Source organism: Dromiciops gliroides, chromosome 5, assembly GCF_019393635.1.
Source record: "Dromiciops gliroides isolate mDroGli1 chromosome 5, mDroGli1.pri, whole genome shotgun sequence".
Taxonomy (NCBI): Eukaryota; Metazoa; Chordata; class Mammalia; order Microbiotheria; family Microbiotheriidae; genus Dromiciops; species Dromiciops gliroides.
Window position 1 is genome coordinate 91275289 of NC_057865.1, and position 20087 is coordinate 91295375.

At 33.7% G+C, this 20087-nt stretch overlaps 1 protein-coding gene across 9 annotated transcripts in view; it reads left to right on the top strand.

The window, feature by feature from the left end:
• The window catches only part of KMT2C (lysine methyltransferase 2C), a 272195-nt gene that overhangs the window by 96068 nt on the left and 156040 nt on the right, over window positions 1–20087 (top strand). For all 9 annotated transcript variants that reach the window (XM_043966872.1, XM_043966877.1, XM_043966874.1 and 6 more), the window contains exons 7-11: window positions 2563–2725; window positions 6293–6464; window positions 14125–14239; window positions 16218–16390; window positions 16914–17074. In XM_043966872.1, coding sequence (XP_043822807.1) covers window positions 2563–2725; window positions 6293–6464; window positions 14125–14239; window positions 16218–16390; window positions 16914–17074 — 784 coding nt within the window. The remainder of the gene's footprint in view (window positions 1–2562; window positions 2726–6292; window positions 6465–14124; window positions 14240–16217; window positions 16391–16913; window positions 17075–20087) is intronic.

Consider the following 20087-nt stretch of genomic DNA (forward strand, 5'->3'; position numbering starts at 1 on the left):
CTGGGCAAGTAAGTCCTTTTCCCTTTGTTATGATCTCTTTGGAATACAGACCTAGTAGTGGTATTGTTGGATCAAAGGATATGTACAGTTTGGTTGCCCTTTAGGTATATCCAAATTGCTCTTTAGAATGGTTGGATAAGTTCACAATTCCACCAATTATTCATTAGTGTTTGTAAGAAAATTCTTACATTTTCTCCAACACTTATTATTTCCCTTTTTTGTTGTATTTACCATTATGAAACGTGTGAAATGTGATACCTTAGAGTTTTAGTTTTCATTTCTCTGATTCATTAACAGAAGTCCATAACTTATATATGTCCTGTAGTTGCTTTGAGTTTAGGGACAAAAATAGGTGTGCATCATATGGGTTTTGTCATAGGCATGTCTGATTATTTTAAAAAATGGTTTTTAAAATAGCTTTTACTTTCCTAGCTTTTATTTCATAAAACATTTTTCATTATATCTGGTATCTTGTAAAATTATAAAATTATTTTTGAAATAATATTTAATGTAAATATTCTAATCCTTATAGGAACTGTTTTTTTGTTTTTATTTTTGTTTTTTTTTTTGGTGAGGCAATTGGGGTTAAGTGACTTGCCCAGGGTCACACAGCTAGTAAGTGTTAAGTGTCAGAGGCCGATTTAAACTCAGGTACTCTTGAATTCAGGGCTGGTGCTCTATCCATTGTGCCACCTAGCTCCCCTATAGGAACATTTTAAAAAAAGTTTTTCCTTCTCCCTAAACTTTTAGATTATTAAAATTTGTTAAAGAATATACACATTTGCAGCTCTTCACCTGCATTCTCACTGAGAATTTTTTTAAACATATGATTGTATTTACAAGTTCACACAATGGTTTAGAAAGTATTTGAGCAGTTAAAAAACAAAATAATGGGGACTGGGATTATTTAATTTTTTGTCAAAGAAATTTAAAAATGTTAGCCATTCAATAACTGAAAACCCATTCCATTCCAAATATCAATCAAATTTACAATCATGTTTAGGTCATATGTTTTTAAAGTCACATAGACTTTTAAAAATCACATTTTCTTCTCAGTTTAAGAAATGCTGATATTTGATGTTTAAAGTTTTGGATCAGGTTAATAACAGCACATTATATGTAACAGGTGTCCCTTCCTTCAGTGCCAGATACTTTTTGTTAGCTACATAGTTGATAGGAAATTTATTTGAAGGGTTCAATTATTTGTAATTAGGTCATTGTTTTAGCCTTTCAGGATTTTTATATGGTGTTATAAATTAAGGAATTGGGCATGTTGCAGTCCTCAAAAGCAGTTAGAGATTTCATTTTCTTTGGGTAGTTATTATTGCCAATCTAACCCAATGATGTTTGTAAAGTAATGAAGGAAGAGGTTTAGTTTATCTTTTTCATTATGTGACTTGTTCACTTGATCTTAATACATTTCTACCAAGCTTGGTTTGGACTCAAATTTATTTAATATATAGCTATCTGTAATACACAAGTTTAAACCCATGGAAGAAAGAAATTTGAGTAAGAAATGTCCCATTGACAGCCTCCCTCTGGAGGGGAATGAAATCAAAGTGAGAAAGACAGTGTCTATTTTGCTTTTTGTTAATAGCTTTTGAGTAAAAGAGACTAAACACATATTTTTGTTATATCTTAAGATCCACAGATCAATTTTCTTATAGCTCTGTGAGGTAGGCAATTCAACTATTATTTATATCCATTTTACAGATGAGAAAACAAAAATTCAAAAACTTTAATTTCATATCATTGGAATTTAGATCTGTTTTTTCCAATTTACTACACTGTCTTTGTGGAAACAAAAAACTAAAGAAAAATATTTGGAGTATCTTGAAATTTCACATATCCTTACTGTTGATCCTTATTCCTTCAATTGTTATGTTTATTAAGGTTGCTATATCATTTGCAATAGACATTTTATTTTATTTTATTTTATTTATTTATTTTTTGTGGTGTAAGGCAATTGGGGTTAAGTGACTTGCCCAGGGTCACACAGCTAGTAAGTGTCAAGTGTCTGAGGCCGGATTTGAACTCAGGTCCTCCTGAATCCAGGGCTGGTGCTCTATCCACTGTGCCACCTAGCTGCCCCTGCAATAGACATTTTAAATAGTTTTTCTTGAATATGTTTATGGTCAGTATGTTAATGGTCAAGTAAGTTATAAACATATGTCCTTTGATTTTATATTTTATATTTTATTTTTTATTTTTTATTTTTAATTGGTGAGGCAATTGGGGTTAAGTGATTTGCCTAGGGTCACACAGCTAGTAAGTGTCAAGTGTCTGAGGCTGGATTTGAACTCAGGTATTCCTGAATCCAGGGCTAATGCTTTATCCACTGTGCCACCTAGCTGCCCCCCAGAGTCCTATCAATAACACAAATGTGAACCAATGCCCCTGCTCTAAATGATTATTCCACTTGAACCTTTTTAACAGATTTACTCATGTAATTTTGATTGAGTTGTGAATTTGTTTTCCTGGTAGAGGTCTATTTCCAGACTTCTACTTTTGAGTGTTTGTCAAAGTTTTTAAAAGGAGCTTTCTCTTTTTCTCCAATTTCAGCGATGTGCATTTTGTAAGCACCTTGGAGCCACTATCAAATGCTGTGAAGAAAAATGTACCCAGATGTACCATTACCCTTGTGCTGCTGGAGCAGGCACTTTTCAGGATATCAGTAATTTCTCCCTTCTTTGTCCAGAACACATTGAACAGGCTCCTGAAAGATGTAAGTATGTTACATATTATCACATATATGTATATTTAATTAAATAGAATAATAATAGAATTTAATTAAATAGAATCTTTCAAATTACCAAACTGTAATTTTGCAGATAGTTTGAAAGATGATGTTATGACTTTGTATTGAAGGAAAAATTTGGAACTGCATTTGTTGTTTTCCTATAAACAAATGTGGCATTGAAAGTTGTGGATTTATTACTTCAAGAACATTTAAGACCCTAGATAAATTTACACTCTGTATGTTTTTTCAGATTAGTAATGTTATATATCCTTTTTTGAGGGGTGGGGGGGTGGAAATGAGGGTTAAGTGACTTGCCCAGCGTCACACAGCTAGTAAGTGTCAAGTGTCTGAGGTCAGGTTTGAACTCACGTACTCCTGAACCCAGGGTTGGTGCTTTATCCACTATACCACCTAGCTGCCCCCCATATCACATATATCCTTAAAGAAGTTAAGTGGAAGAGTAATATTTTTTTATGGCAAATTGGAAGTAGTGAGAGAAAATTTAGGTAGTATGCCAAGATACAAAGAAGTCTAATAGGTTTTTTAACAGTTTAGTTTTTGTTTGATAGTTCCTTTAGAAGGAAAGATTTCTGTGCTTTGCAGTGATTTACTTCTTGTAAAGATCAAAATTATTGTCTTCATTACTTTGGTTTGTTTATGACTTTATTCTTTTTTTTTTAATTTTGAGCTATATAGTATTAACATTCTCTTATTTGTAAAATATCATTTAACTTTCATTTTCTCACTTTTGCATTTTAAATATGGAAAGTTATTCTCATCTATTAGATACTGTGTATATCTTATGTTACCTCTTAAAAATTTGGAATAAAAATAATTTTGAAATATGATAAAAGGAAGAACCCAGTGCACACACGCACACATGCACACACACTCGCTCATTCACTTGCCATTCTTTCTTTTTTCTTTTTCTCTCATGTCTTTATCCTTTATTGGAGTGGATTTGAAACAGAAAACTATAAACCAGTTACTCTAATGTATATTGAAGCAAAACATTTAAATAAAATATTAGTAAGTAGATGACTGACTTCAATCTGTCACAAAGATCATGTACTATGAGGCTGGATTCATATCAGGAATGTGGGGTCTGTTTTACATTTGAAAAAGTATAAGCTTAATTGACCGTTTTAATAACAGAAATGATAAAAACCATATAAATTTAATAGCTGTAGGAAAATCTGACACAGTATAGCACTTACTCATGGTTGGAAAAACAGCAAACCAAATTCAGATTTCCTTAAAATGTTATGTATTGGGGCAGCTAGGTGGCGCAGTGGATAGAGCACTGGCCCTGGAGTCAGGAGTACCTGAGTTCAAATCCGGCCTCAGACACTTAACACTTACTAGCTGTGTGACCCTGGGCAAGTCACTTAACCCCAATTGCCTCACTTTAAAAAAAAATTTTTTTTTTAATGTTATGTATTTAACAAGAATCAACAATATTTTTAATAGAGACAAGCTAGAATCCTTTCTGAAAAGATTATAGATGAAGTAAAGATGTTCAATATCACCTATATTGTTTAATATTGTTTTAGAAATGCTTGCTATAGCAATGAAAAAATGTAATTCAAGAAATAAGTACAGGAAAAGAGGAGACAAAAGTATCACTTTTTGTAATTTGAATTAAAAATTTTTTTTTTCCCAATTACATGTAAAGAAATTTTTTTGAGTTCCAAATTTTTCTCCCACCTCCTTCCTTCCTTCTCCCTTCCCGAAGCCAGCAAGCAGTCTGATTTAGATTATACATTACAATCATGTTAAACAGAAAAAAGGAAAATGCAAGAAAGAATAACTATCAATAGTGAAAATAATATGCTTCATATTGTAGTCGGACTCCATAGTTCTTTTTCTGAATGTTGAGGGAATTTTCCCCGTGAGTCTTTTGGCATTGTCTTGGGTCATCGTATTGCTGAGAAAAGTTAAGTCTATCACAGTTGATCATCACACGATGTTGTCAGTACTATGTACTTGGTTCTGTTCATTCCACTCAGCGTCAGTTCATGTAAATCTTTCCAGATTTTTCTGAAATCCATCAGTTTATCCTTTCTTACACCATAATAGTATTCCATTATATTCATATACCACAACTTGTTTAGCCATTCTCCAATTGATGGGCATCCCTTCAGTTTCTATTTTGCCACTGCAAAAAGAGCAGCTAAAAATATTTCTGTACATGTGGGTTCTTTTCCCTTTTTAATGAATTCTTTGGGATATAGACCTAGTAGTGCTTTTGGGTATGGTTCCAAATTGCCCTCCAGAATGGTTGGATCACTTTACAGCTCCACCAACAGTGGGTTATTGTTCCAATTTTTCCACATCTTCTCCAACATTTATCATTTTCTTTTTTTGTCATATTAGCCAATTTTATGGGTGTGAGGTGGTACCTCAGAGTAGTTTTAATTTACATTTTTCTAATAGTAGTGACTGAGAACATTTCTTAATATTGCTGTAGTTAACTTTAATTTCTTCATCTGAAAATTGCCTGATCATATCCTTTGACCATTTGGAGAATGACTTGTATTCTTATAAATTTGTTTCAGTTCTCTATATATTTGAGAAAAGAGACCTTTATCAGAAACACTGTCTATAAAAATTATTTCCCACCTTTCTGCTGCTTGGTTGCATCAGTTTTGTATGCGCAAAATCTTAATGCAATCAAAATGATCCATTTTGCATTTTATAATGTTCACTATCTCATCTTTGGTCATAAATTCTTCCCTTCTCCAGAGATCTGACAAGTAAACTATTCCTTCCTGTTCTAATCTGCCTATGATACCACTCTTTATGTCTAGATTATGTACCCATCTTGACTTGACTTTGGTATACAGTGTAAGATGTTGGTTTGTGTCTAGTTTCTGCGGTACTATTTTCTAGTTTTCCCAGCAGTTTTTGTCAAATAGTGAGTTCTTATCCTGAAGGCTAGAGACTTTGGGTTTATCAAACAGGAGATTGCTATAGTCATTTACTACTGTTTTGTGTGACTCGCCTAATCCACTGATCCACCTCTTTTTCATAACTAGTACCAAAATAATTTCAATGATAGAAGCTTTATATTACAGTTTTAGATCTGGTACAGCTAGGCTACCTTCCTTTGCTTTACTTCCCCAATAAATTCCCTTGATATTCTTGACATTTTGTTCTTCAATATGAATTTTAGGTAAAAGTATTACTTTTTAAAAGCTGAGATGATAATGATGATTTTACTTAGGGAACTCTTAAAGAGTCAACTAAACAAATAGTTCTCCTTCCCCTCTCCTCTCCTTTTCCCACTGGCAAATGTGGGAGTACATTTTGATTGTTTGTGTGTGTAATAGATTTTTTTTCCCTTCTCATTGGGTGGGATGGGGGAGAATTTGGGATTTGATGATAAAATAAACTTCAAAAATTTCAAAAATGAAATAACTTTATTAACAAAACGAAATAAGAGCCTTTCAAATATTCATGAGTGCATATCTCATTTGATAAATGTTATATTGTATCTCATTGAGAAATGCTATATTGCCATGAAACAATTTTCTTATTGTTAAATTATAGCAAAAGAAGAAGCAAACTGCTCAGTGTGTGACAGTCCTGGAGACCTTGGAGATCAATTCTTTTGTACTACTTGTGGCCAGCATTACCATGGAATGTGCCTGGACATAACAGTCACAGCATTAAAAAGAGCAGGTTGGCAATGTCCCGATTGCAAAGTATGCCAGAACTGCAAGTAAGTAGAAAACTTTAAGTCATCCATTGATTGGGTGTAAGAATTTCCTCTTCAATATGTGAAGAAACCATGGGATGTCAGGGAGATATTTTCCTCATTATAAGCAATTAAGCTTTATTGAAGTGAGGATTGCTAAAATAATACCTCACTGTGTTATTAGATATATTGTTAAAAAGGAACATTTATAGGGGCAACTGGGTGACGCAGTGGATAGAGCACTGGCCCTGGAGCCAGGAGGACCTGAGTTCAGATCTGGCCTCAGACACTTAACACTTATTAGCTGTGTGACCCTGGGCAAGTCACTTAACCCCAATTGCCTCACTAAAAAAGGAACATTTATCTTCAGTTTCCATGGTTTGAAAAGTGACTAGAGCACTTCAGATTACATTGTAATAATACTGAAAACAAAATGAATGTTACTTGTTTGGATTCCTTTTCAGGGTGAGAGCTTGGGTATAATTTTCAATATTAGTTAACAGTAGTATTAGTGATGATTTTTGGTAAAGATTTATTTTGTCATAACCATTAATTATTATTTCAGTAGAAACAACTTAACAGTTGATGTCAGAATTAGGGTAGCAAATCAATTGTGTTATCATTTTTTCAAGAGGGTGAGAGGGGAATTTCTTACAAAATAGGGTTTGTTCTGCACCTATGTCTTAAAGGGTTGTTCAGTTACTGAGATATTTAGTTACCTGCTAAAAGTCAGTATATGTTAAAGGACATGCTTGAATTGAGGGCCACCTTACTCCAGGGATACTTCTCTTTCCACTATGCTTGCTTTTTCTTATGCTATAATTTTAAAAAATTTTTTACGTTATTAAGAAATCTGTTTCCAAATAGTATAATACTACTGAAAATATTTTACTATTTTCTATGATTAAATTCTCTTTCCCAGTGATTCTTGAAAAAATCAGTTGCTTAAGCATTTTAATAAAATCATTCACCTGATACATTACCAAGTAAACTAAAAATTTCCCTAGATATTCCTACTTGAGTCGTTTTAGCCATATTGAAACTTGTAAGGATGGATTTCATTATTGTGAAATAGTATCACTAAATCCTAAAAAATATGTATTTTATTTTTTTGATTTAAAATATTTATTTCACTGCAAGTTTACTGATGACATTTTGGATATACAACATGATGACAGGTATATAATATTTATTTTTCTGTTGCTAGCAATTATACAAGAATTCAGACAAGTGTATGACATTTTCAATAATTGTCTAAGATAACCTAATTATTATTATTATTAGGTAATAGGGAGACATATTTCCCCCCTTTAACTCCCCTTCCCCCAGTCTTGTAACATTTACAACTTGCTTTCCTCATAATGGCCCTTTGAAAAATGGTTTAATTCAAGTTTAGTTACGTGTTCTTTTCTCAGAGGTATAGTGCAGGTAGGGAGAAAGGTAGTGCAGTGTGGTATAGTATGTAGATTACTTGACTCAGAGTTAAGAAGACCTAACCATGAACACTACTGTAGGTAGTATATAGCCCTGGAAAAATCCCTTTTATATCCGAGTCTCAGTTCTGTCATTGATAAAATTTCTCTAAGACTGCACGTTTTAGAGTAGGTGCTCAGTTACATTGGAAGTTGGACTCACTTACAATATTACAGTTAATACAGTCTCAGCTTTTTTGTGAAAACAAGTGAGGAATAACAGTTGCTGTGTAGAGTAGCCTTGATCACTTATGGAAGATCATAGGGCCAATATATGTCAGAAGCAAGACTACTACACATTCTGAATGTTGAAAGCAAATGAGATAGTGCTCAAGTGCCTTGGAAACCATAATACCCTATGTAACTTAGCTAATATTATTTTACCATTTCACTGCTTTAGGGAATAGTAGATACCTGATTTGTTGAATTTAACCTGAAACAGCTAGCAACTTAATTAGAAAGCATCATGTTAACTATACTATATGAAATTATGTGAAATGAGTAACAATTAGTAGGTTAAATTCTGTTGAGTAAGAGTAATTCTGGGGGTAGCTAGGTGGTGCAATTTTATAGAGCACCAGCCCTGGATTCAGGAGGACCTGAATATGACCTGTACTTGACACTTAGTAGATGTGTGACCCTGGGTAAGTCACTTAAGCCTCCTTGCCCCACAAAAAAAAGAGTAATTCTCTCTTGCTGATTTAAGATAGATATTGATGTAGAGCTTTTAATATATGTGCAGAAGAAGAGAGAAGTCAATTCTTCTTCATAGCTCTCAGATTAAAGCAGTGACACACTGGAGAAGGTGTGCCAAGTGATCCCAAATTTTATTAATTTTTTTTTCTCATTTGCTTCTTTTGATCTTTCTGTTTTAAGCTGTGTTTTAAATTTATATGCTGATAAATCAAAGATTCTAGTTGGTTGGGTTTTCCTTAATGGTTATGTTCTTTTTTTAAAGCTTTATTACTCTGAGGAGGAGCATGATAAGCAAAGAAAAGATAGTATTTCCTTCTTTGTCTAAAATGATGGTAACCTAGACATTGACTTGGTAAATTAACATTCTAGATATGGAAATGATTTTAAGTGGCCCATGGTAATTTTTATGTCTAATCTTGAATGGATTTACTTTTTCAAGAGTGTGTTCCTGGAGAAGCCAAAGTCCTAAATTCACTTTCCATATTTAACTTAGTTAAAATTAGTGAGGAAACATTTATTAAGCCCTGTTTTGTGTCAGTCACTGTGATGATTGCAGGATATACAAAGAAAAGGCAAAAGACAGTTGTTGCTGTCAGGGATCTCACACAGTCTGTAGTACTCACCTCTGCCTCTCTCTCTCTCTCTCTCTCTCTCTCTCTCTCTCTCTCTCTCTCTCTCTCTCTCTCTCTCTCTCTCTCTCGCTCTTTTTTTTTTTTTTTTTGGCTGGGGCAATGAGGGTTAAATGACTTGCCCAAGGTCACACAGCTACTATGTGTCAAGTGTCTGAGGCTAGATTTGAACTCAGATCTTCAGGGAATCCATGGCTGGTGCTTTATCCCCTGTGCTACCTAGCTGCCCCCTCACCTCTTTCTAGGTGCACTGAATTGTGTTGATCATTAGTCAGTGTGATTAGAGAATATAGAAAGTTCACCTACAGTCTAGCTTCATTACTTGAAAATGCCAGTTTAAAACATTGCTTTCATCATTATTATTTATTTTTATTTTTTTTCATTATTATTATTTAATAATAATCATTGCTATTTGATATGAATTAGATAATTTTCACTTGACTGCTTTACCCTGCTTTTCTATTTCTCCCATTGGTAATTAAACAGGTATTAACATCCTGATGTTGGATAAGCATGTGTAATCTTGAGATCTTGCTTAGTTCGATGATAGATCTAGAGTTTAGAGAAACCTTTGATGTCTAAACAACATCAAATCATATTTAATCACGTTGTTTTACAGGTTTTGAAGAAAATGAAGCCCAGAAATATTAAGTGATCATGATCATATAGATAGTTGTAGAAGCAGAATTTGAACCTAGTCCCACAGATGCCATATTTTGTCTGTTTACTCCACCAAATCTCTTTTTATGAAATGTTAGAAAATCAACCTAGTTTTTCACCATGTGGACTATTACCAATTTTTAGCTGTTAAAGGTTTTATCCCTTTGTACCACCGCTATCCTGGTTTAACTTGACATGCATATGCTATCCATTTGTGATCATGTGGGAAAATAGATTCATTTTGTGCTAAATTCACAGAAAATTATTTCTTAGCACAAAGCCAGTTTAACAATTTATGATAACAAATATATAGGCCAATTGTGTCAAACTCAGAAACAGACCTATCAATCCATACTTAAGGATCCTTGCTGTCTTCTTGTTGACTCATTTTAAAATGTAGTGTTTATGTTTTATTATATTTTTAAAAATAGTTTAAAAATGTAATTAAAACTGAATCCAGGGGGGCAGCTAGATGGTGCAGTGGATAGAGCACCGGCCCTGGAGTCAGGAGTACCTGAGTTCAAATCCGGCCTCAGACACTTGACACTTACTAGCTGTGTGACCCTGGGCAAGTCACTTAAGCCCCATTGCCCTGCAAAAAAAAAAAAAAATTGAATCTAACTCAAGCCATACTCCAGAGAGTTATATGTATCACATAGAGCCTGTGAGCCATGTGTTTCACAGCTCTGATATAGAATAATATTCCTTTCAGTTTATTTCTGGTCTAGTAGACAGGCATGTTTGTGGTACCAAGTTATAATCAAAAAGTTTCTTGGTTTCCTCCAGTGATACCAAGATATGATCCAAGAATTCCCTGTTATTAAGGAATAACAATGCCATTTTGTTGATCTGAACATCACACTATAGCGTCTTTTTGACTGCTGTGGTTCCTATATCAAAATTTCTGTGCCCCTTAAATCTGTTCCAAGAGTAATCTGGTTGAAGTATTCTTTTTTTAGGCCAGTTTTCCTACCAATAATATTTCTACTCCTTTATTTTTCTTCCACCTACTTAGCCCTATGACTTTCCTAAGGATGTTTATATGTGAAGTGAAATGATTTTCTATTTGATACCATTTTAGCTGGTGGGTGTGCAGGCTATTTTTTATTATTTAAAACATAGGGGCATTGAACTTCTTCTGAAATTTAAAGCCCTACCTGAGATGAGAATAAAAAGGAATATTTATGGCCCCTAAATTTATTCCTATACTCAAAGCAAATAAGGGCAGACTGAGTTTTTTTTAATTGGATTACATTAAGTCTCCTAAAAATGTTTAGATATCCAACCCAGGGAGAACTTTTTGGCTTTTGTCAGCTTTCATAATGGGGCTGGCTTAATCATTGAGTCAGGGAATTATAAGCACAAATATTCCATAAGACACATTCATGTTACGTGACTCTTTGCAAGTCACCTTAAATTATCTGTCTCTCAAACTTCTCATCTATTAAAGTGGGAAAGGCATCTAAAGTTTCCTTAGAGCTCTAAATCTATAATCTTATTAAGCATCGATAGAAGGAACCATATTAAGTACCTTTGGGCAAAGTCTATTGGTATGTACTAGTGATGCCAAGAAGGAAAAGTAACAATTTTTGCCCTTAAAGAGCATTCTACTTGGAAATGAGGTTGGAAGTCATATATAATATACATAGACATATATATATATATAAACATAAATATACATTTTTCTATTATTTCTTGCACATTATATAATTATTATATATATTTATTCTATTTTTAAGGTTGAGAATGTTGGCAGCAGAAATGTTTTTATATCTTCTGTTTAGTGCAATGTCTTAGACATAGTGGGAGTTCTAAAAACCGTTTTTTGAATTGGATTACATACAGATATACCATTCGAAGAAAACCCTTATGTCTTCGTTTGCTCCTCACTTCATTGAATAGTAAAGATTACACTCTATAGCCTTATGTCCCAAGTTTTGAATAGTGAGATAATGAGAAAGTTGTAAGGAGGATAGTGGCAAATTTCTTTCTCCCTCAAAAGAGGGGAAAGGAGTGATTGTGGCTCTTATGCCTCAGAAAATTCATGGCTTTTAGGTATCCCATTTCAGAGAACTATATCCTCTCCAGGTTTCTTCAGTACAGAAGTATCCAATACCAATTACTTCTGCCTTCATTCCAAAATTCTTTGTTGTGTTTTCTTTTTCTTTCTTTCTTTCTTTCTTTCTTTTTTTTTTTTGGTGAGGCAATTGGGGTTAAGTGACTTGCCTAGGATCACACAGCTAGTAAGTGTCAAGTGTCTGAGGCCGGATTTGAACTGAGGTCCTCCTGAATCCAGGACCGGTGCTCTATCCACTGCACCACCTAGCTGCCCCTATTGTGTTTTCTGATAGCAACTTTTAACTATAGTCAATGAGTTGTGTAGCTTTTTAGTTTGTTTCTAATGTAGTTTTGCTTTGTTAATACCTCTAGTTGGCACTTTGTTTCAGCCCATCACAGTTGATGCAAATCTCAGTTTTATACTGAAAGGAAACATGAACTAACTTATTAGAATCAAAAATGTCTGAATTCATATTCCATCTAATCTATGAAAAAGAATTCAACCATACTAACATGTACTTTATTTGGCTTCTGTATATATGGGATGTAGAAGATAATTCCTATATACTTGTTAATAATTAATTTGGTTTTGAGAGTCCTGTGTCATAGAGTAATGTACTTTGAGCCCACCATTGTAACAAAGCATGTACTGAAACTCAGAGACTATGTAGCTTGCCCCAAAGGCAATGAACTTTAGAGGTTGTATTATGACTCTGTGTGTGTGTGTGTGTGTGTGTGTGTGTGTGTGTGTGTGTAAACACTAAGCATAAAAATAATTTTGATGGTGATGAGCAGACACCAGGAGCATTCAGAAAGGCTCTCTGAAGGAAGTGGTGCTTTCACTGAACTTTGAGGAAAGCTAGAGTTTTAAATAAGCAGAGATGAGGCAACAAGTAATATTTAATAGTTGTGGATTAGCAATGTTAAGGTTTTTATTTTCCAAATAGAGGAATTTAATTTTATCTTAGAGACATTAGGGGGAGCCCTTGCAACTTTTTGAGCATGGTGACACATGTGGTCAGATATGTGATTTAGGAACAGTATTGGGCAGCTGCATGGAGGATTCTTTGGAAGGAATAAGACAGAACAATTTTCAGGCTATTAAAAAAGTTTGAGTGACTTGTAATAACTCATCAAATAGTACAGTTTTATGGAAGATAATGGGTTGGAAGTGAGAGATGGGGTGATAGACTAATCAATTAATTCGATATGGATAGAATGTAGAGTATGTGAAGAGCTAATGTTTTCAAGGTTGCAAATTTCTGTTACTGGAAGAATAGTGGTGCCCTTCAGAAATAGCACAAAGTTGGAAGGAAGGGCTGGTTTAAGAGAAAAGGTAATATATTTATTTTGAAAGTGCCATAGGCATCTACTGATACCAGTTGGCTGGAAAGTTGAGGACCAGAATTAGAGATAAATGTATTGAGTGTTGGGGGTCATGTAATTAGAGAAAATTGATCATGTGGTTGCTGATGAGATCTCAAATTTTGGTCAGAGAAGTACCTCATATTACGATTATCTCTGAGGTGAAATGACACTCACATTTGTATATTATTTTTGTGGCTATGGAGAGCCATTGAAGATTTTTTTTTTTTGAGCTTTAGACTCACAGTTCTTATGTGTTTTTGTACAATTTTTTGGCAGCTGTGTGGAAGATTATTTGTAGGACTGAAATCTATGGAGAATTATTAGGTAGCAGTTGTAGCAATGATGAATTTCTGAAATCAGGTCATTAGGGATATGGGGATAGATGTATTAAATGCAGTAGGAGAGGGGCAGGTAGGTGGCACAGTGGGTAGAGCACCGGCCCTGGAGTCAGGAGTACCTGAGTTCAAATCCGGCCTCAGACACTTAACACTTACTAGCTGAGTGACCATGGGCAAGTCACTTAACCCCCATTGCCCTGTCCCCCCAAAAAAATGCAGTAGGAGAAGATGCTGCTTAGGGGGAAAGTGTACAATAGGCCTTATACTTTCCCTCATTTTTCTTCATGACTGCAGAAATAGAAGCTGGGAACAAAAGTAAATCATATTCCTGTATGATAGGAATTTAGAAATAGGAATACAGTTTAGCAGAAAATATGTTCTTTAGTATTATTTTATTACTCTACCAAAAACTTCTAATGTTTTGTGTCATTAATGTCAAATAAGTGCTAACTTATTTTTATAGGCACTCTGGAGAAGATAGCAAGATGCTGGTATGTGATACGTGCGACAAAGGGTATCATACCTTTTGTCTTCAACCAGTAATGGATTCAGTACCAACAAATGGCTGGAAATGCAAAGTAGGTTACGTTTTTTGTTGAAATAAGTTTTTGTTGGTTTCTTCTATTTTGAAAACAAAGTTCATTTGTTAATTAAATTTGAAATAAAGAAACAGGATAGTTTGTTTCCTAATCAAAACTTAAATTCAGTTGCTCATACAAATTAAAGTAAGAATTTTTTAGTATGTAAAGTCCATATTTAGAGAACACCACAAATTATGCCTTGCTGCTGAAAAATTTATCCTCGTTTCTCCTTATTATCTTACCTCATTACTTTTTGGCCCTCTTTTTCATCTTTAAATATTTAGTTCCTTTGATTTTAGAGCTTTTCTGGACACTTACTTGTTCCATTTTCTCATCTTGATTTCTAATGGTTTTCTCCTTCCTTGAACTGTCATTTTTTTGTGTTTTCTCCCAACCTTCTTTACCTGGAATCTGAACTCTGAACTCTAGTTCCTTAGTATTGGACAGCATTTCTGACCTACCATATCAAGGAAAATAATTCTTGCAAATCTTTTTGTGCACATTCATGTATCTTTTAAAGATCGAATGTGGTTTTTGGTATTTATTACCAAAATGCTGAAAGTAGATACTAAAAGTATATATATAAGTGATGCTAAAACATTTGACATTTTCAGCTGACATTGAATTTGCGCAAAAAATCCCAACGAAGAGTTTTTTCAAGTGTCAATGATAATTTGCTCTGTTTGTGGCCTTTGAATTCTATACCTTTTATGGAAAAGATATTAGAATTTTATAACTGGATGAGTACTGACAGATGAAATTGAACATTTCTTTATTTTCCAAGGAAGAAATCAAAGAATAGAGATGTTAATTGGCTTTCCCATAGTCACTGGAACAGTCACTAGCAATGCCAAGGTTATATGTCCAATTTCTGGAGTGAACTTGAATGGGCAGGATTTTGCTCAAATTCATTCACTAATTATAAAGTACTAGGAGGAGAGTGGGATAAAAAGATAAGCTAAGTTCTTGTTCTTAACAAGTATACAATCTAGTAGAGGAGGATCTAAATTTTCTGTGAAATGCATCAGACATATATAAAGGGACCATGAGGCAAGAATCTTTTAGCACAGAACTCTTTTCACATCTGGCATGACCCAGTTTATTTTTTTAAAGGACCAGATCTATTCCTGGGGAAAACCTTAACTTTTTTGAGCTATGGAAGAGAGGACAAACTAAAATAGGGTTATGGGATCAGATTTTAGAATAGATGAGGAGATAAAGGTTTACAATTCTGTTGATTTTTTTTTTTCTGTTGGAAGTAGCTCACTCCAGTCTCTATCTCATTTGTTGCTTAAAATACTGAGAAAGGTGATGTGAAGATGAATATTTGACACATAGTCATGTATGTATATATGAATATCTGTTATAATCAAACAGTTATTCAGATTGTGGTTTCAACCACCCTCTTAGAATTTTCTCATTAGTCTCTGAGAAATATGAATGCCATACTATGGAAAACAAAAACTTTTTGTTGTGAATAAGTCAGAAACTTCTTATACTTCTTTAGAAGGCCAAGCTATCTTTTGACACTGCTTTAAAAAGTTGTAACTATGTTTCAAAGAACAAAACATACACATTTTGACTTTTTTGGGATGCCATTCTTTTGATGTTGATGACTGTCACATAACATCTGATGATAAATGTAGCGTTGATATCTTTATGGTCTTAAACAAATGTAAATATTGCCATCTATAGAGTGACAACTCTATCGTGGTGATTCATCATAGAATTTGATGTCTTCACAAAGTAAGATTTGTTGTGTACTTGGAGGTGGGGGTCTTTTTATTTTGTCTTCATTACTAGTGAAAAGTCAAACAATTTAGCTTAGAGAACACAGCTTAAGTAATTGTAATTTTTTATTTCTTTCAATTCATTGTGCTAAAAGTAAAGTCTTATCCTGAACAACTACCTTGTTGTTCAGAAATACAAAATTTATAATTTATCTGCAATTACATTTGCTTTATGATCTTTTTAGAACTGCAGAATATGTGCAGCATGTGGCACTCGAACCAGCTCTCAGTGGCACCACAATTGCTTAGTTTGTGACAATTGTTATCAACATCAAGATAATATGGCCTGCCCTTTCTGTGGAAAGTGCTACCAACCAGACTTGCAGAAAGATATGTTGCATTGTCACATGTGTAAAAGGTAAGAGGCTAGATTTATTGCTTGAAATGAATTAGATATAATGATTTTGAAGATGTACCTCTCTACTCTCCCTTTAGCTCTAGGGTCCCCAGTCCTTTCTTGCAAGAAAAGATGATGTTGTCAGAGTTAGCAACCAACAATCTTTGTACCTCTGAGAATTGTCAGGCTTAAGTGTCATTAGTGCTACTGGCAGATTCTAAAGAAAGGAAAATTACATAAAAAGGGAGAAGAAAAATATAAACAAAGTAGAAAAGAAAAGGGAAAATCTAAGGAAATATGAGGTAAAGTGATAAAGGAAGGAAGATACAGACTAGTATAACGTCACCATCAGTGACATTTTCTAGTCAAAGATAACTGCTGATTTCCGATACATCTCCCCTTTTGGTCGAAATATTTGTGGTATTTCTTTACTCATTTGTACCTGGTGCTGCTCTTCTTTGCATCTATGTGTTAAATTTAGTTTCAGGTTATTTTAATTTGCATAATTTTATGTAAATATTTTCACTGTTGTTAATTACTCCAGATGGATTCATATAGAATGTGACAAACCAGCAGATACTGAATTAGATTCACAGATAAAAGAAGAGTATGTCTGCATGTATTGTAAACAGTTAGGAGATATGGATCCAGTACAACCTTGTGATGATTCGGGGACTTCTGAACTAATTCCCCAGCCTGGTACAGGTAAAAATGAATATTTTTCTTTATACAAAATCAATTCTTGAAGGCCTCTTTTAGTAAAATTAAAAGATAAATTTCAATAGTTTGTAGTTTGACTGTCTTCCTGTGAAGTTGTGAACAAAGAAAGATAGAGGTTATCTACTTTGAAATCTTTGCTCTACTTGATAATTTTATTCTTAATCTCTTTGAGCAGATTAATAACTTTTTTAAATTACAAAAAATCAAGCATTACTACTTTTCTAATCCTTTAATAGGATTCATTTTTTGATCATTTTAGTTCTTTATTGGTGAATCTTTAGATAAATTCATTAATGTTGGTGATTCTTTCCATCTCATGGTTAAAATGCTGTTTTAATTCTGCCCAATTTGTATATTTTTAATTATCTAGAAGAAATTATGGAAGAACATATGAGAGAAAATGTATTTTGAAACTAGGTTTTCAAAATATTATGATTAATCATATAGCATAATTAGTGTGAAAAATTTTACCCTTGGGGCAGCGAGATGCTCCAAGACAGTTGAAGATTATGTGCCAATGTCTTTTGCAGAGTATTATTGTAGATAAATTCTAGGGAGGATTTCACAAGACTTTTCAAATAAAATATTTTACAGCTTTGTTACTTCAGGGCAAAGGGGGACATTAGGGAGGACAGCTGAAAAAATATGTGATAAAAAACAGCTCTAGGAGTTAGATAGGCTTATAGAATATACCTAAGCCCCATGTCTATGTCATGAATATTTCAAGGAGAGAGTGAGGGCCTGTTGAGTATTCCAAGTACTGTCAAATGAAAATGAAAATGGCTGTTAGAATATTTTTAAAAAGTCTTTTCCTGTAGTCATTTACAGATCATCAGCTCATTAGAACAAAGACATCAAGGTAAAAAAAAAAAGAATAATGAGAAGATATAACATAATTTAGGCTGTTCAAACCAATCTATGTAAACATGCTATTTGGTGCTATTTTGTACTTGTATTTATTATTAAGTTTTAACATCTTTTTTCAGTTATTTAATATTGCAATCTCCAAGAGTTGAAGTGAAGGTGACCTACAGGGCAAAGTTCAAGTACATATTAGAAATGAACTTGAGACACATGAAAAATAATAAATTATAAAGTAGTGCTATATCAGGGATGTCATCAAAGAATTTTTCTGGTAAACTAGATTGGTTAGTCACATGCACCAGGGTAGTCTGAACATTGCTCTGCTGCCTAGGTAAAATTTAAAAGAAAGTGAGATAGGCTCCAGCACATTGAAAAGACACTTAACTATCACCCTGTGAAAAGTCATAGACAAGAATCACATGGGAATGGGCAGAAATGGTTAGATTGTGCATTGAGATTAGATTCATTTGAGGTGACTTCAAAAAGTGGGAAATTAATAAAAGCAGAAATCACATATATTGCGCCTCTTCAAGGAGTAACCTCCAATTCCCAGTCCTCTTGGGGCATTAAACCATAGTAAATATCCCAGCAAGTGAATTAGTAGGTTTGAGTCTCAGTTTGGGGGGGGGGGTCAGTAACAGACTGAGGGGCTACCAATATTTTTTAGGCTTTGAGTCTGTTGACCTTTCTGACTGTTAGGTGATGCTCTGCGATGGGATCTTTTTTCTAGGTCCACTTGATCTAGGTTGGCATGAGTGCCTTGAGTCTTTTGTCGCATCCTTGTCCTGATTTTCTTCTTACTTGTTTGACCAAACCTCAGCCCCCTTCTTTAGCTGGGCTGTCACCCGTGTTCCTTTTCTAATCTGTTTTCTATTTTCTTTCATACCTTTTTTGGGTGATGGCACAAGGGTATCTTGATGAATTATTGTTTTATGCAGATGGCTCCTAGATTTAGGTATATAGCCTTGGTTGTTTTCCTGATCTTCGGGCCCATATCAACATCTGTTAGACATCTTCAGTAGAGAATAATGTAGACATTTCAAACTGAGGTCTAAAATGGAACACATTATCTTTCCCTTCAAACTGACCTTTTCTTTTTGTTTTTGGGGATGGGGGTTCTATCTTTCTTGTCATCCAGATTTCATAACTTTTGAGATATCCATGACTTATTTCCTTGGGCCAGCTAGGTGGTTCAATTGTGATGTGCTTTGACTCAAGAAGACTTGAGTTCAAATTTAGACTTACATACTTAGTAGCTGTATGGCCCTAGACATAGGATCCTTTATTTCCTTAAGTTTTCTCAAGTATGAAATCTGTTACTCAAGCATCTGTCTTTCTATCTTATATTTCAGAAAATAAACTATATAATTTTAAAATTTATAATTTATAACTATTGCCTTTATTATTTATATAGATCCATTCAGGTATTTATTTTATATTTTGTTTATAACTTCTTGTCTTAATATTTTTTAGTCATTATATTCAAGTGTATCAATTATTTACCCCTTTTTATAAGCAATGTTATTTCTGATTAACTTAGCAAAATATTTTTAGGGATTCCCTTTATTTTGTGCCCTAGCTTTTACTTATAGAATTTTTAGATTATCAAAGGAAATACATACATACATACATACATACATACATACATACATACATACATACATACATACACATACATACATACATACATACATGTGTGTGTGTGTGTGTGTGTGTGTGTTTTGACTTTTAGAACTTTGTCATTGGTAGGATCCATTCACAAGTTACTTTTCTTTTTAAAGAGAACCTCATGAGACTGTAAAAGTTTTATTTGAAGGAAAATGGGTCAACTATTGCTTGTTTATTTTCTATGAAAATCATAAAGCATAGATGTTAATGTTTAAAGTAGCCACAGAGATCATCTAGCTATAATTAGAAGTAACATTAGAAAACACGTTATAATGTTAAATATTACTACATGGCTTAATGTTTTCAAAATATTTTACATACATTATCTGATATGATCTTCACAAACCTTAAAGGGGTTAAAGGTACCTGCTTACATGTATTATTTCATGGAAGAGCAGCAAAAACAGTTTCAGAAGGACTATGAAAGTGGCAAGTCATTGAACTAGGAAGTACCTGAGAGGGAATT